The sequence below is a fragment of the Amia ocellicauda genome, chromosome 18 (genome assembly GCF_036373705.1).
Source record: "Amia ocellicauda isolate fAmiCal2 chromosome 18, fAmiCal2.hap1, whole genome shotgun sequence".
Classification (NCBI taxonomy): domain Eukaryota; kingdom Metazoa; phylum Chordata; class Actinopteri; order Amiiformes; family Amiidae; genus Amia; species Amia ocellicauda.
In genome coordinates this window covers 11,665,373-11,681,732 of record NC_089867.1, presented here as the reverse complement: position 1 = coordinate 11,681,732, position 16,360 = coordinate 11,665,373, and the positions used below count along the sequence as shown (strand labels likewise).

At 37.1% G+C, this 16,360-nt stretch overlaps 1 protein-coding gene across 2 annotated transcripts in view; it reads left to right on the top strand.

Moving 5' to 3' along the window:
• Positions 1-16,360, top strand: part of rbms3 (RNA binding motif, single stranded interacting protein) — a 220,201-nt gene that overhangs the window by 182,946 nt on the left and 20,895 nt on the right. For both annotated transcript variants that reach the window (XM_066691284.1, XM_066691285.1), the window contains exons 9-10: positions 3,004-3,100; positions 5,119-5,169. In XM_066691284.1, coding sequence (XP_066547381.1) covers positions 3,004-3,100; positions 5,119-5,169 — 148 coding nt within the window. The remainder of the gene's footprint in view (positions 1-3,003; positions 3,101-5,118; positions 5,170-16,360) is intronic.

Genomic DNA, 16,360 nt, shown 5'->3' with positions numbered 1-16,360 from the left:
TAATATGTGTTCAAATCTCATCTGTTCATGCAGTCTCATATGGTATGAGTTGAGATAAATGAATATATAAAGCATTGGTTTATGTGAGCATTTGGACAAAGTGTGTTTCTTGAACCACATCGGTCATTTGTCTGTTAAATAACAGATATGTGTGTTCCATAATAAATTGGAGATACGTATGTTTTTTTCATATTTGTTCTCTGTAGTACATTTCACTACTCTGGCTCTTCCTTTAGTTGCCAAATACTCAGTATTCATGTTCATAGGGAACACACAACTGGCCTCCTTGATCAAGTGTTTATACTCCCTTTATGACTCTAAAATAGCTCATATTGTTCTGTTAATGTTTTGTGTATGGGGAGCACTTGTGCAGAATCCTAGTTTTCATGTACTACAATAGACAATTGCCACAAGTATACAAATTAAAATAGCATGCTAATAGCGGGCATTTCATTGACTGTGATAGGAAAGGATTTTTCAAAACAGTAATTGCGCAGCCAATACAGTAGGCCCTTAGGTTCAGAGGTATTCTTACAGTCAATCTACAGAGGGAATCTGTTTTTTCCTGCCTTTCGTTCCTCAAAAACAATGGTGGCCTTTCTATAAGCAAGTGTTTTTACTGTAAACACAGAGGAAGGAGTTTGCCTGTGATTCAGTATTTCTGTCACCTTCAGTTGCCTAGATGCATTATGGGATAGTGTTCCATCTTTGGATATTTGATCGTAGTCCTTTGAGGTTCTAATATCTTTGAGCCTCTGAGCTCAGCACTGGAACGCAGAGATCCAAACCCGCCTCTCCCAGCTGCAGCACAAACACGAAGCTGCGATCCCATGGCTAAAGTCCTAAGGAGAATCATGTCAGAAACACATGTTTGTTCTTTTGATTCAATTCGTTCTTTTGATTAAAATTCAGTTAGAGGTTGTTTGAATAAGTAGTCAAGAATGACAAATGTTGGATTGCGGATGAAGTGATACCAATCTTTGCTTGGTGAAAGTTAGCCCCCATACACATATACACACCAAAAAATGTATTAACTATCAATGTCAAAATGAAATCATTAATTGCACAACACATTAATACATAAACATAAGCACAAGCTCTCAATGCATCAATATCCATCTGGTTGGTGGACTGGTGCAAGATACTGGCTAGATTAAACACCAGCACACTTTCATTTTTAAACTGATTATATTTTATGAGGCATGTCGTCATATTGACAATTAAAGTAATCATTAACCAAAGATGGCTAATAGCCTCAATAAATGAAACATTAAAAACAGTTTACTGGTCATTTTGTAGAACATAATTTGCATGAAGTCTAATTAAACAATTTGACAGCTACCATACTAAAGAAATAAGCATAGACCAAACTTTTTTATTCTGATTTGTGGGACTTCATTTACATGTTAACTCCCCCATAGAGAAAATGCTTTATTGCCTGTCACGAACACAGTGAAGTGGGGTTCATTAATGTTTAAAAATCCAATTATCTCTCTATTGGTTTAAATTATTAATTAGTAATAGTGGTTGTAATAGTAGAAGTATGAGTGTGTGAATACATTCTAATATTTTTATTCAAGTGTAGTTAAAGGCTATGGCATGGGTCTTAAATTATAGTTCAGAGATTCATTTTTATGTATTTTTATGAAAATTAAGAAATATTTAGATGTGTGACAGCAAAATTGGTCACTGTGGAAAAGAAAAACATGAGGGACTGCATTATATTTTGTAATGGATGTGCTTGTTGAATTAGTAAAGCTATAGTAGACACGATATTCCAGCTTGTAAGATAAACAAGATATGTTTCCTATACAATTCATTTCTGTTTCTATAGAAATACAATAGCATTTCTGCTCCACCCAGTCCATAATTTACTTGTGTGGCAGAAAATCCATTATACATAGTAATAAGAGTAATAGATGAGAGGTTGCTGAAATAGCTACAGGAAAAAAAATGTAACTGTCCATTCTCATTATTATGAATAAAAAATACTTGATCGATAGATAGAGGGATATCTGTCTCAATACATGCAGTGTGTTATAACATGCTTATACAGATTCATATGGTAATACTTTTAGAGCAACTACCAAAACACATTCTAATTTAGTTTTTTGGGAAAGAAAAGCAGCAAATGTTAAAATGCACACTGCTGCAAACAGTCACTTGTGCACAGTAGCTTTAACGTTGTAATTGTGTAAATGTGCTACATATGGAAATGTCCACGCCGGCACAGAAATCTGGCACAGGGAGAGTGCCCACACCACCTGCTTCCTCTTGCATCTCTATAGGCCTTCCCCGTCCTCAGAGTGCCTGCCAAGCTGCAAAACACTGCAGTGCAGGCTGTAAGGACAGCTGAAAAAAACATTGGGCTGTCCATGACCGCCGTAGTCTTGTATCTGTGCATCCAGTCAGTGGATGATTGAATCTGCATGACAGGGAGGGAGCTAGGAGGTGATGGCCTGGGTGTGGCCCACTGTCGATGCACTGTGCTATTTCCTGTTGGGACTTTTAGTAGGGATCTATGCCAGAAAAGTACAGTGGATTTCAGAAACGATGGGTGTTTTTGAGTGAGCAAACCTCTTCCAGTGCTGAACTGACCACTTTGAATAGGAAAACAAAGGAAGGAAAAATATTTAAATGTGATTGTCATTAAAATACAGTTTTGCATGGGAGGATCTATCAGTGTTCTATGAAACATTTATGTTCAGTGCATCTTATTTTATGCTGTAAAAGCAGCATGTTTTTATGTTTTTCCTATAGAACCCTGAGGCCTTCATTTAAAAAAGAAGAAACTGAGAATTTGTCAGTGTATGCTGGTTTATTCCATTCAGCACACACCTGTTACTACCTGCACATTTATTAACCTAAGAACATCGTAAAGAAATAAAAGAATGTGTTCGCATTCAACGTTATAATGCAGATGGAATCCAAGTGAATTGTTTAAAGCACAGCAATCCCCTCTGCTTTTTCCATTCTCAGATTTCTGTTTCTGTTCTTTCCCAGATTTTATTCTTCACCATACAGTATTGCCACAAATCGTATGATTGCACAGACATCCATCACACCGTTCATCGCTGCTTCTCCTGTATCAACATATCAGGTGGGTAAGATGCTGTAGATAAATCAGAGAGCCAAGGAGCTGAGAGAGCTGGCTCTTTTTCTTTGTCTGCTCTGAAATATGTTGTCAGTTAACATCTGTTTTGTGGGTGGATTGAAGAAAGGGCAGCACAAGAAAGGCAAAGAAAAATCCTGAGAGGGAACAAAATGGCAAAACAAAAGAAAAAGCAATAAAGATGTTTGTTTACAAAAGATAAGTGATGTTATGCTAAAATGTCTTCAGTAAGGTGTGTGTTTTCTCATTCCCCACCCTTAGGTTGTATTTTATTCTGTCACAGGGTATATAGTGGGGATAGGATGGATCTATGTTCCCAGAACTCCAGCTAATGTCTCCAACATTCAATCTCTCTCTCTCTCTCTCTCTCTCTCTCTCTCTCTCTCTCTCCCCTTTGGTCTTTCTTTTCTTGTGTCAGCTTGGAAAATGTGTAACATCAAAATAAACAGAATCGATTACACTTTGAGCACATGTAACGCAACCCTCAGTAAATTAAAGGTTACGTAGACATTTTCATTTCAAACAGTCTGTGGTGGATTTGCACCCCATATTGCTGACAAAGTGTATGGGAGTGGAGTTATGACGCTCACCTTTTGATTAGCAATGTCTAAATTGCATTTTATTCACAGGTTAATAGTGACGAGCTGTGATTTTAATTACAGAATGGATATCTATTCAGCTTCACTAATGAAAACTACAGAATATGATATCCCATTTACTAGCTTAGTATTTATTTCCAAAAATGTTCCATGAATCAGTTTTGTAGATATTCTTTAGTATACATATGTGTATAATATATCATTGTCTGCTTTTAGAGAGATGGATGCAAATTAAAACGGTCAACAAAACATGCCTGTCTCTGTATTTAAACAGTTCTTAAGATGTAACCTGCAGCTTATTATATAAGTCCTAACTCAAACACCATTAGATTAGATTTCCTTGTGGGAAGATGAACAAGTTGCGTTATTGTTTTAAGCAGCTGTAAGGCTGTAAAGAGTCTGTTCGGATTTCTTTGCAGTAAATATCTTGGTTATGTTTTTAAATAACATACTCACCCCCACTTTACATAAAGGAGGCCTTGAAGAATAGGGCTGATGATTTATGAGTAAGAGCTTAAGACTTATCTCTAAATTATGTACAGTAAATTTCATAAATCTAAAACATGTCACTGTTGTCCTGTACTCACAGCCCTTTCTTGAATTAATAACCTTTATCAACTGTGACTGAATCTGTATAGCCTTTCTGTTAAAGCTTTTTAGTCCCTGTGAAGAGCTATTCGTTTGATGCTGTGTGTTTTGTGCTGCTCTGAGCTGGGTGATATCCATAGCTCACTGGTTGTGTCTGAGCTTGGCAAGCTTTGGACCGGATTTTCAAGGACATTTTTTCTTAGGGCAGACTAGATGAAAATTGGAAGTTTATAATTATCTGTACATACTCACTGACAATGTGAAATTTCTTATTTACTAAATACAATCTAATCATATATAATTACAGTAATTTCAGATATTTATTTACTGCCAATTTTTGTTGAGATAACACATGAAACCCCAAGAGCATAGTTCATTTTACAATCAGGGCTCTGGTTGTATCTGGCCTTAAACATATGCAAGGTTCTTTCTGATTTTAGTGGATGTTTTGGGAGAAAATTTAATTAGTCGTCTATTTGCAATATACCTGCTACGGAAAAACCCATAGATGCAGGCTGGCTTCTGTAAACTAAAATGATTTTAACAAAATGAGCTTGTGTACTTTTTGTTTTGGATATGTTTTTGTTTTATTTTGTTTTGGAGATGTTTTTTGTTTCGGTTCTTTCATGTTTATATGAATATTAAGGAAGTAGATGAAAGAAAGCATTCTGGACTGGAATTTGCTTTGATGAGTGATTGTGCCAGCCACTTAGCTGGTCTAATGATTAAGCAACTGTTTCCTTCTTCCTTCCCATTATTTATTGCTTGAAAAAAAAAACAGGTTTTATATTACTAATGGCAGACCTCTTTTACTTACAGGTCCAGAGTACGTCATGGATGCCTCATCAACAATACGTTATGCAACCAACAGTAGGTTAAACAATAATCCAATAACTTTCACTTACAACATTTATTTCCATCTTGTATTTCTTAGAAATTCAGTGCTTTTAAAAGTGTAGATCATTTCTTCACAATGTAAGTGAAAGGAAAATGCTAATTCCTTCAGCCTTATGCACTTGCTGCACTGTTGTGGGCTGTTCAAGTCAGCCCAGTTGTGCTGTTATGTATTTTTATCTGTAACTTTACATATACTTTACAAATACATACATATATATACAGTTCGCAAGGGCACAAGCTCCTACGGAATTATGTGCGAATACCGCACAGATACCTCCTGCACTTCCTCTGAGTTCTGATGCTGATCACATGTACACTATAGTTCACATCATTTCATTACCATTGAAACACAACCAGTCAGTGCTGTTCCCGGAAAATCATCAAAAGGGGCGGAATTCCATTCGGAGAAGCAGTTACATGTGCACTGTATCTCCATTTCAAATCTTTTCACAAAAGGAGCATTGAGTCGTTGGGGTTGCATTGTCAAATAAAGAAGCACGGCTTGGAAAATTCCCAACATGTTCCCTGTGGTAATAATGTTCAACCAGAGCGCAGTGCCTAGAAAAGATCTTTCCTGTAGGTGAAGTGTTTTAGAGAGAAGGCCTTTGGTTTTGTTTTTCTAGGCAGAATCCAATTAAGTTGTTAATTTTCTGTTCAGCTTGTAAGGGCGCTGTATTTTGACTAGGTACACAAGATGTTCCCACATATATGATTACTGGCTGACACATTGTACAATAAATGCCAAAAGAGAACAGTTTACAGCAGAAGAATGAGCTCCCGTGTTTGGTCTGTAAATATATATGCAGTATCATATTTTCTGTTGTGAGAGCAGTGTGTTCTGTCACTCGTCCTTTGAGTTTCAGAGAAGAGTTTAACAGAGTCAGCATCAGCTTAAAAAATGCTTTGTGTATAGGAAACATGCAGTGTGATATACTGACACAATAATGAAATATTACAACACTGTAAAGATAAAACGGAATGGAGAAAGCGGAGAAGAGAACAACGGTTGTTACTTAGTTATTTGATCAAATGATTGGTGGGCCTCAGCTCTTGCCAATGAAAGTCTGTCTCATTCTTACATGTGTTTTGAAGGGCAGGGGGAAGTTGCGTGGCCTCCAAGTTACCGACAGGTGTACATGGGAACGTGTTTTGTACTGTTTGCTTTTGATGTCACACAAGGTTTTGATTAACTTGATAGACGTGCTCAAACTGCTGAGAAGTACATGCCACATTTATATTTTTCTCCTTATTATTCAGGATTTGAATGCAGGCTGTCAGCATACTGAGTTTTGATAGGGTGGAAGGTGATGTGGAATCCAAAGCAAACTTCGGCCTCTAAACGAACCGTTGAAAAGACTGCGTTGTTTACACTTTGCCTTGTTTCAGTATAAATTACATTATTTTTAGTTAAAATTAGTTTTTCATCCAAGAAAACGTCTAGGTATCCATGTTGTAGTAATAAATGGAGATGTTATGCAGGACACTAATAAAGACAGACAATTGTTTATCGGCCGTATCTTTAGTACACTTCAATAGAGAGCGTAGTCAGAATCAAAATTTCTTTAAAATTAAATGAAACCACATTATGAGTAGGAAATGAATGAATAACAGCCAATAAGTTGAACTAAATGAAGTGTATAAATCACAAGCAGCCATGCCTAGTTACTTCATCTGTAAACAATTAGTTTAAATGACTGAAACTCAAAGAACAGGAGATTCAAAGCCACTCAAATGACGATATTTTAAGGGATGAACCAAGTTAACAGCAGTACTATTTACATATGACACTGACAGGTGAATATGCAACTCTTTTCACTGATATTCTCCAATTACACCTATTTACTCTCCCCACATAGTCATGTCATAGTCTACCCTCACTTGTTTCATCTCCTAATGCCTGACAGCTCCCTTTCAAACAGCCTTGAATCTGAACACATTCTCCAACAACCAGACAAAACAACCAGACAACTTATTGAAAGTCTAATCTGCAGTGGCAATCAGTACACCAGCTTATACCTCTTCTGCCAGGAAAATGATATTTAAATAATAGGCTTTACACACACAACGACTTATCTTCATAATGCCAGCCTTTAAAGTTTTTCTCTGATTTAAGTTTAAGCACCATTTGGTGGTTTTATAGAAATCTGAGGTTTCACGAGCTTTAAAGCCCAGCATTAATGTACCTTTTAGAAATAGGGTCAGTAACAAGTATGAACTGTAATGACTGTGTCAAACAAATCATATCAATGAGCTAATATCTTTTAATATGATCACAGCCAATCAGTAGGACTGTTAGGAGATGGGTGAGATTGAACAGGGCATAACATAAGGGAAACATAATTAAAGTCTGGGTGTAAACACAAAAGAGAACCTGCTATCCTGCAGACAGGTTCACCTTACTTCCTGTTACATAATCTAAGCGGGCACATTAAAAATCCTGGGATGCTGTGATACCTGAGCTCAGACATAGCGTGGGAAGGAATGCGTCCCCTCTTTTTTTTACCTCAGTTGTCCTTGCATGTAATGTTTATTAACATCCAGCTCGGGCTCGAATTAGAGCTGCAGTGTGCTTGTTTAACTTTCATCTCTATCGACAAGGGTATCAGGATCAGCTGGCAGCCATGCAGCAGATTAGACGCCGCTATCTCCACCTCCAAAACGCAGACTCTTTGTTTGCCAGAGATCAAATGCTGCCGTTTTTTCAGTTCGCTCTTCCCCTGCACGTGTGTCCAGCTGTGAGATACATGCTCACTCTGGCAGGGATCCAGATGTCGACTGGGTTTCGTAGGATGTCCGTTGGGTTCCAGGATCTGTGTATTTTGTCAGGAGGCTTGTTAGTTCAGAAACAGCACATAGGAAGAAAGGTGTAAATCAACATGGTAGTACTCATTTCATGTCAATTTTATTTGTCATTTAAGTGTTTCTAATGTTGTAATTGTATTTATTGGTATGTTATCAATATAGGTAATGTGGAATATAGGTTACTGTGAAATATCATAACCATCTCAGTCAATGTACAATTATATATTTAATTTGTTACATTATATTTTTGTGTGTATATATAAAAGTATATTCAGTATAATAACATGAATGTTCTCCATTTAAAAAAGAAAAGCATAATTTTCTTCTGTACAGTTTCCTACCATAATAATTCAACCAAATGAATACAGACGGCTAGTTTTAAATAGTGACCAGGTATTACATATGTGTGGGCAAGTGGTTATTACAAGTATGGTGGTTATTACATTGGTGGGAAACATGAGCTCTGTGGTTTGTTTAAGGCCACTGGTGGTGTTGTAGCAGCTCCGCAGTTATAGGGATCAGATGTTGGGCACTGTAATAGACAATGATTATATCCTACTGTGACAATTCCCATCCAGCTTATGCATTTAAGATACCCTGTTACAGACAAGAATCAACATGCAATCTTCTCAGCAAGACAGGGAGCTGAAAACAGCAAACCTTCTCTCTGTTTGCTTGGTGGCGGAGATATTCACACAAGAAGAAGAAATGAGCTAGATATGTATATGTATGTGTAGATTGACAAACAAGACTGAAGTATCCTTATATGTAAACACCATAGCGTAATTTCTTCTTAAATGCATGTATATATATATATATATATATATATATATATATATATACACACACACATGCATTTAAGAAGAAATTACGCATTTCCTGATATTCCTGTTCCAGTGTGGTAACGAGGAGCCTTCGGGAGATGAACGTTATTTCCCTATATTACGTGTCCATGTCTGGACCAGAGGCTGCAGCGTAAATGCTGGCCTGTGAAACACGACGTTAACAGTACATAGTTGATTTCTCACCCTGATGTTGAAACTCCCAGAGGCTGAATTAGGAAGAAAGTGCGCAGCTGAGAGGATGAACTGTGCCTCGCTGGTGGGAGAATGCAGCGATCTCCCTGGCAGTAGAGAATCATCTTGGCGTCTGACACTTGGCTCACACTGGCTTGGCTGCGTTGTCTACACAGACAGCATGTCCCTCTCATTCCTCCATGATCCCAGTTCAATTCCCCCCGAACTACACAGTTAAGGGTACTGATCTACCTTCCCAGTCATTTCAAACACGTCTCGTCAGTCTAGACTCGAAACCATCCCAATGGGGTTTGGGGCCAGAGTCTGAGTTGACAGATTAACATCACCAAGGTTTGTCACAAAGCAGTTGTTAATGCACTTAAAGTTGATTATTGATGTTGAGAAAAGGAAGGACATGTGCCATGTTTTTTATTCAAATTTATTTTTTTCTATGTTCTATAAAATGGCTTTTAATGAAAAAATATTGATGAAATGTTAATGAAAACGGAACTCTTGCTTGACCTCAGTATAGTTGTACCCAGCTACAAATGTCACAGATATGGCTGTGTTTCAGAAGAAGTGTGAAGGCATTCTTTATTATTTTGTTTGTTTATCTTTCTCCCTTTCTTTCAATTAAACACATCAATTTTAGTGTGAGATGCTTAATTGTGAATTCAAGTTGTCAGTTTGAAGTGATGGTGTTTGGATACCCGACCCATTAATTTCACTGCTCTTATTTTCTCTTCCATCAGTGAATCTAATGAGTGTATAGTCTTGATCTATTAAAACCTTAATAGCATTACAGTTATCACTGTCACTAAACCCCCCCCACACCCAAACAAAAACTTTGCTGGGTCTAACCCAGCTCAGATTAATGGGTATTTGAATATACAGTTTTCAGAAAAGCACAGTTGATGACTCTGAGCTTTGGAGCTGCTACCTGAGATGTATTCTTTCATCCTGTGTCATTGAAAGTCCTTCAGTATTTTCCGGTATCCAATATGAAGATAGTGTGCAGATTTGAAGAATGTGTAGATTTATTTTGATAATGTTGTTGCTACCCTTGTAATACTATGTATAGGTGTTGGTTATTTTTAACCTGTGTAAGTCACCTTGGATAAATGCTTCTGCAAAATAATCATCATCATTATTATAGTGGCATTTAACGCTCCTTATCCATTCATACAATTATTTGTTAAAAAATTTCCATAGATGTTATAGATAACTGGCTTAGCTGTCCTGTCAAACTGAAGTTGTTTTCAGGTATGTGGTAGTAAATGTGGGATTTGTTTGAAAGCCAAGTAGTAACAGAAGGTGTAGAATGAAAGACAAAATATCTGTTTTACAGAAGCTACCCATGAATGTCCTGACTCAGGTCTACACATGCAGGTGTCTGCAAACATGACCAGAATAATTCCAAACAACGATTTTCATTTAAAATTACTAAATAGTTACAAAATACATGGAGTCGAAAATGAGACTATAGAAACTGTTTTTCAAATGAAGGATTCATCATTTTCTGTGGGCATATATATCAAACCTAAGAACTTGTTAATTTCCTTCTTGGATCAAAGAAAAGTTATTGGCTCATACTGCTAGCAATCAGCGTGAATTTCTTTACTTGGTATATTATGATTTTTCGTAGATTTTACCTATGGAAATTTAAACAAATCAATTTGCTATTTAAATAGCTGAATGATTGACTTATCCACCTTACTTTGCATGTAATTTGAGATGCATGTATCAGGAGTCCTTTGTTCATGCTGATATTGTTTATCTTCGTGTTGTTGCTCTGCCTTATTGTACCCATAGTCTTTGAAGCAGCAGCATTTTCAACAGCAGTGCTTATGCATTTCCATATTAGACCACTGCAGATCCAGCAATAGCCAAATAGTGTCATCTGCAAATGCATTTGATTATCACAATGCAGTGCGGTAAGCTGCAGCTAACGTATTATACAAAGGAAATCATTTCAGCTCAAAAACTCCTCAAAACTCCTCTGCTCTGCACAGTCAGATCAACTTTTAAAATATGATAATGACTCATAGCAGTGGGATATTAATTGGTGGTTATATTATATTACACTGATGCTGTATCACCTTACATCTGTTATTAAAGGGCAATCGACACTTTCCTCAACTTTAACATATAATGGTAATGTTGTAAGTAAATCATAAGAATAAAAACCTGCATTCAAAGTATGCAAACTGCTGGTTACAATGTAACTTCTTCTGAGTCAGTTAGGGAATGTATAAACTACCAACTACTCATTCATGCATGTCAGGGATAGCCCTTAGTTTAGTCACTTGCCAGATTTTCGGACAGTGTTTCCTGCCCTTGAGCTCGTCCCTGAACTGCTCGAGGCACAAACTGGCTCGTGATTGCTTCATGTTCCACTGACACTGGAGACAGTGAGGATCAATAGGGCTTTTCTGGCAACAAAAGAAGCATTTGGTCAATATTTCAGTGTAATGTATACTTCTTTTAATTATTTATTTTACCAACTCAGAATGTTGTAAATATATTTTTTTGTTTGTTTTTCTGTTTCTGTAAATGACCGGATTGATAAACAGACACTTGTTCAGATTTGTAAAGTTTTTTCTTGAATGCTGAAGCCAGGAAATTATGGAAATTATGGATCTTGCAAGCCTGAGGAACAATTACCCATAAATAATCCTTAATCCATCGAACTAACAGGCCATTGTGCCTTAAAATAGCTTTATCCAGTATCCCCCTCTACTGGATGAATGCTTAATTTCTTTAAAGCATTTAAATCTCACTAAACTAACAGCTAAATGAAAGAAATCTGTCGGCCCTCTGTTGGCTAGCTCAGAAGCAGCCAGTTGTACATTGCTTGTGCAATAAAACACTAAGAGGGCAATCCTGAAATATGTTCTTGTCCTGGTTCAAAGTTACATCAAGGCACAGAGCAGGCAGAAGGTCTTTCTGGCAGACGGTAGTGTAAAGCTGTCTGAAAGAAGTAATTGCACTGTGATTTGTAGTCAAGGGTTCAATGTGTGGAATAAAGGAACACAAAATAGCCCCTGCTCTTCAGAACGGGAGATTTCCCCCTCAGCTATTTTGTAAGGAAGTGCATCTATCACTTTAAAGCCTCCAGTACAACATCTGCAGAGAAAGGATGCATAGACTAGTTCAAGAACTTTCTAAATGTCTTCAAAAACAAGAGGAATGAAGATGAAAGATTACATTAGTTTTATGGTTTTCTGTCAAGTGCTGTGAATATATATATATATATATATATATATATATATATATATAGTGTGATCATATTATTGTTATGAATATGACTGCATATATATATTGTAGATTTAGAACAGGGGCAAAAAGTTCTTATGTGCTGGACCAAAAATGGCTTTAGGAAAAAAGTGTTCTTTCTGTGACGTGAGTCATATTTTACTGTAGTTACTGCAAATGCTAATGTCATTATCCTTATCTATTTACAGCAACTGGGCAAGGTTTTGGAAGCATGTAGTTTGCCAGTGTAAACATGGAAAACAATTTAAAAGTCAAATCGAATTGCCTTCGACGTAAACCTGTTTATTTGATCAAGTAACAAACAGCAAGCAAGTCTTGGCTTCCCCTCTCTGTTTCCCAAACAGAATAACTTATTGGATTAACTTGCTACTCTTTAGTGAAGAGTTTCATTGGAATTAAAGTTTTATTTCCTGTTCTTATTTTGATAAAATGTTGCCATAATAGAGAATACAGATAAACCAAAGAACCTGTATTATTTAAAGATGTTCATTTTACAATAACATTTTAGTTTAGTTTCCTTTTTTTTTGTTTTCCATTCAGATGCTCAGTTTTGGATGATGCCGAAATATTTTTCAGCTTCCAAATTCCAGCTTTTCCAAATTGCTAGACGAGCTCCACCCCTGCCTGTTAGGTGTCTCCACCCTGGTCACGTCTGTGAGTGGCTCAGAACCCCTGGACAAAAATAAATAATAATTATATAAAATGATTCCAAACCTTCATTAGTTTACGTGTGCCAGGTCAGTGTACATCGCATTTTATTCTTCCTGAAAGACAGCAACATCCATCTGTTTTTTTTATTTATTTTAACCACTGTTATGTCCTGTAAACTAAGCCATCCACTCTTTAATTACGTTTTTTTCTCATACGATTGCTTCCAGTGATTCCGCAGTCTTGTTGTTTTCGCCAGGCATCTGTGTGTCGTTTACATAAGAGTTACATAACCATCGTCTCCAAAAACACCAAACAGAAAAATCCAGTTACAAATTACAGCTCTCAATCTTCCCTGCTGTTTCTCAAGGTTAATGCCATTTTTATAAGCATCAGATTTACCCCGTTTGTATTCCAACAAGGAAAGAAAAACTGCTTAACTTTCTCTGACATGTCTATGAATGCAGCTCTAGAATTACTCTGGCTTCTCCTCTCCCATTTTAAAAAACCTTGTCAGTACTGAATAAGTTATAGGTGCAATCTGCTCAAGGCTTTCTTTTAGAAATGAAACTTTAAATTCCATGAGGAATTCCTGTGCACACAATTGGGAAATATAACCATTCTGAGATGCATGGCATGGGTTCTGATGTTCAGATGAGAAGGAATGCTTTTGACAGCAAATGTCTGCACAATTTATTTTTCAAATAGCTCCTACAGAATCACTAGCATAAAAAAAATCAACTAAACAGAAAAGCTTGTTCTGGATCTCTTTATATTGATGGATAAACATATATCTTACACCAAACGTGGAAAACTTAAAATACGATTTTGTCTGTCTTCTTACAATACTTTAAAAACGTCACTATCGGCCACCAAGATATTAACTAATTTCCCTCCGGAAGTACTTCAGCGATCCAGATATTGGAGAGAAGGGAGAGAAGTGGTTTCTAATGCAGGGCATGGCAGTCCAGGATGAAATATTTATCACAGAACTAAGAAAAAAGCTCAGTATTAAATAAATAAGATGTATACAAGAACCTTTGTTTAATATTTTAAGTAGTGTGCTTCAGGTTCTGAAAAGGCAGCAGGTTTTAATTCTCAGACAAAATGTTGAAAAGAAACTTTGAAAAACTAATAACACATCCTGGAAATCGTTCTCCCTAATCCTCAACTCAGAAATACACCTTTTGAAAATGAAATAAAGATTTACATAGCATAAAAGCTTTAAGGATTTTTTTTGTCATCTCCAGCGGAAATTTGTAATTATTGTCCAATATGAGTTTCCGACTGTACAGTGTTGGTGCAATATTAAATGTATAGGCTACATACTGTGGCACAGCAGGAGGGTGATACTGTGTGGCTGTGGGGTCATTGCAGATTCTACCAGATCACTACCTTCACTTTTGGGGTAATCCGAGGTTGTAGTCGTAAGCCTGGTGTCAAAACACCCTCCCACCATGAAAAAGTCCTCACCATGATTCATAGCAATCTAATGTGAAACAGAAACCTGCGATTGTATGGGCGAAACAAGATGTAAAGTAACAGGAATATACAGTCAAGTACCTGCTAAAAGATCCCTATAAGATAGTATGTTTAACACAGAAGTGTGCTGAAAGTAGAGGGGCAATCCACTAGCAGATGTTCCTCAAATACCATCAGATAGATGAAATCCAGAACTGCAGCAACAGCCCCTGTTCTGCTTGTGGGAAGGGATTGTGGCTGTCTACATTTTCCACTGACATTCCTTCTCCCTCCCTATCTCCCTCTCTCTGTCTCTCTTGAAGATTCGGTTGGCAAATGAAGAAGGCCGTAATGGTAAAATTGCTTTAAGTGCTGGAGTTCTGCTGTAAAACAGGATCATCATTTACATACCTTTAATGAAAAGCTAATACTCGTTAATGCGACTGCAATTCAACACCCGTTGGGGAAAAGATAGTGTCCGACACAGAAGTTTTTTTTACTTAAGTTAGTTGTTAAAGTGTTGTACACATGCCCACCTGCTGTGTATATGTTGTTATTGTACATAACACAATATTTAGCCTATTTTAGTTAGTCTAGGCAATTCAGTTGTTGAGCAGAGCTTAACGATCAATGCAATTGCTTTACTTTCACATTTATTTTCATTTGTAACAGAAATGCAGCGAGCTTCACAGGAACCTGTTAAGTATGTTTGCGTTATTATACATGAATAAATAATTCTCCCAACTTAAGGTTTCTAATTTATTTTCTATTATTTAGCTTTTTTCATGAAAAGCTCTACTACTGGGAGTTCCTCTGCATCCAGCTGGCTCTGTTGTTTATCGCTAAGAACTGTTTATGTCAAAAAGATTTGTATTTCAGCTGTTTGTGAAGCCTTTGGAATGTAAGTTTTCAGGATTCACGTCATCTGTCCCCACTTCAAACAATGTTCAGCTTTTTGTTAACAAGTCTTTGATTTTGGGTAACCTAGTACAGCGGCTCCACATGTTTGTTGATACAATAAGCAATGCTAAAGAACGGGTGTTTTGGAAGCAGATGCTCTGATCTTTTCTCTTAACTAGACCCCCCCTGAGCTCTGATGAACATCCCATCATCCTCCTGAATTAAACAGAAAGAGGCAAGGAAACCAATGGATTTGGTATTAGTGGCCTTACCTGGCACTAATGATATAATGTGTTAAAAGGTAATTAAGTAATCATGATAGTCAAAGCTTTCAATTATTGTACAGCTTCAGATTAAAAGTTAAAAGCATTGTCTGAGAAGCAAGAACTAAACAAATCATACCTATCTCTATAGTCTGCAGACCCACAGTGTTATATGCTCTAGGCTGTCACCTCTATAAGAAGTTGATTTGCTTTCAGACAGACAAATACCACATTTGGTCAGCAGTGTTTGGAGGCACATAGTTTTTGCCTTGGTCAGAACTGCAAAGGGACAGAAACTAGTGTCCAAGTGGGATCACTGACTCAGTCACTCACGCACTTAGTCGCCCAAACTGCAAACAGCTGCAGTTGTCTGTTGTTCTGGCTAAAACTATTTATTTTAGTTGGGTGTTTCCATCACAGTGCTCAATTTTTTTATTTATTTTTTTCCTCTTGGGAAGGCTGGTACAGCACACACTGCCACACAGGATCAGCACTGTTTGTCTCTTGATAGAACATTTCCCAGGAGGGACAGTTGGTGGCTACAGATGGTTTGAACCACTAGCTTTATCACTGACATGACCCCAAATTTAAGGGGCTCAAAAGTATTTGGACAAACTAACATAATCATGAATTAAATTGTGAGTTTCAATACTTGGTTGCAAATCCTTTGCAGTCAAACGCCCCAAGAACAAGCAGGAACTAAAGACAGCTGCAGTGCAGGCCTGGCAGAGCATCACCAGGGAAGAAACCCAGCATCTGCTGATGTCTATGGGTTCCAGGCTTCAGCCAGTCATTGAC